This window comes from Myotis davidii, unplaced genomic scaffold, assembly GCF_000327345.1.
Source record: "Myotis davidii unplaced genomic scaffold, ASM32734v1 scaffold271, whole genome shotgun sequence".
NCBI lineage: Eukaryota > Metazoa > Chordata > Mammalia > Chiroptera > Vespertilionidae > Myotis > Myotis davidii.
In genome coordinates, this window is record NW_006284839.1 from 1,141,182 (window position 1) to 1,142,302 (window position 1,121).

At 65.0% G+C, this 1,121-nt stretch overlaps 1 protein-coding gene across 1 annotated transcript in view; it reads right to left on the reverse strand.

Annotated features, from left to right (window-relative positions):
- LOC102757095 (cytochrome P450 26A1) overlaps positions 1 to 1,115 on the reverse strand; it is a 3,698-nt gene extending 2,583 nt beyond the window's left edge. Inside the window, 3 exon segments of the mRNA XM_015557994.1 lie at positions 22 to 312; positions 558 to 782; positions 942 to 1,115. Coding sequence (XP_015413480.1) covers positions 22 to 312; positions 558 to 782; positions 942 to 986 — 561 coding nt within the window. The 5' untranslated portion in view covers positions 987 to 1,115.
- Between the last annotated feature and the right edge of the window lie 6 nt (positions 1,116 to 1,121).

A 1,121-nucleotide genomic window follows, 5' to 3' on the forward strand; every position in this document is an offset into this window, starting at 1 on the left:
CACCCCGCGTGCCGCCGTTACCCGGTACAGCCCGCTGAAGGGCACGTCGATGGGCAATGAGAAGAGATTGCGGGTCATTTCCTCGAAGGCCTCCACGAGCTGCTGCTCGGCGTCCCCGCCGCTGGCCAGACGGGACTCGCAGCCCAGCAGAATGCGCATGGCGATGCGGAACATCAGGCGCTTCACCTGGGGGTAGACCAGGAGGCCCCGCTCGCCGCAGCTCAGCCACTGCTCCAAGCAGTTGCCCACTTCTTCGGTGATCACCGGCACGTAGCACTGGAGCGCCTCACGACTGAAGGCCTGCATAATTACCTGAACCCCAAGGAGGGGAGAATGTTAAAACCCGGTCCCATTCCTCTTATCTTCCGGGGACCCCTTCCAGACACCCCAGCTCCGCCAGACCCGAGGCACTTCCTGGCTGTGAAAGCTAAACTGGGCTGGAGAGGGTCCTAGCCGACGCCTCCTGCAGCTAGCATTCGCCCAGCATCTCTCTGCAGGAGCCCCTCCGGCGACTGGGGTCCCCTTTCCAGTCCAGGAGCCTTCACCTCGACCCTCACCTTCTTGCGCTGCTTGTGCGAGGAGTCGTGCAGGTTGGAAAGGCAGCCGGAGCCCAGGATGGTGCGCACCGACGCGGGCCAGTGGACCGACACTAGCCGGTGCTCCCCGAGCAAGATGCGCCGCACGTTGTCGGCACCCATCACCCGCACAGTGGGCCGCCCAAACAGATGCGTCTTGTAGATGAAGCCGTATTTCCTGCGCTTCATCTGCAGGAACTTCCCTCGCTGCGAAAGGAAAGCGGTGGAGAGGCGGGCGTGAGGGGGCGCCGGGGAGCTCCGCGCCTCGGGCTCGCCCCGATCCCAGCGGTAGTCACGTCCTCCCCTGCGCGCTTGCCCGGGCTTCAGGGGCAGAGAATCGCCCTGTCCCGCCCCAAGCTCCCTTACCTGTAGCACCATCTGCAATGTTTCCCCAAAGAAGGGAAAGCCCATGGTGCCGGGGGGCAGAGGGAGGGCGCAGCTGCGGTCGCGGCTGCTCACGCAGTACAGGTCCCAGAGCTTGATCGCCGCCAGGAAGAGCAGCAGCGGCAGCACGAAGGTGCAGAGAGCACTGGCCAGCAGCGCCGG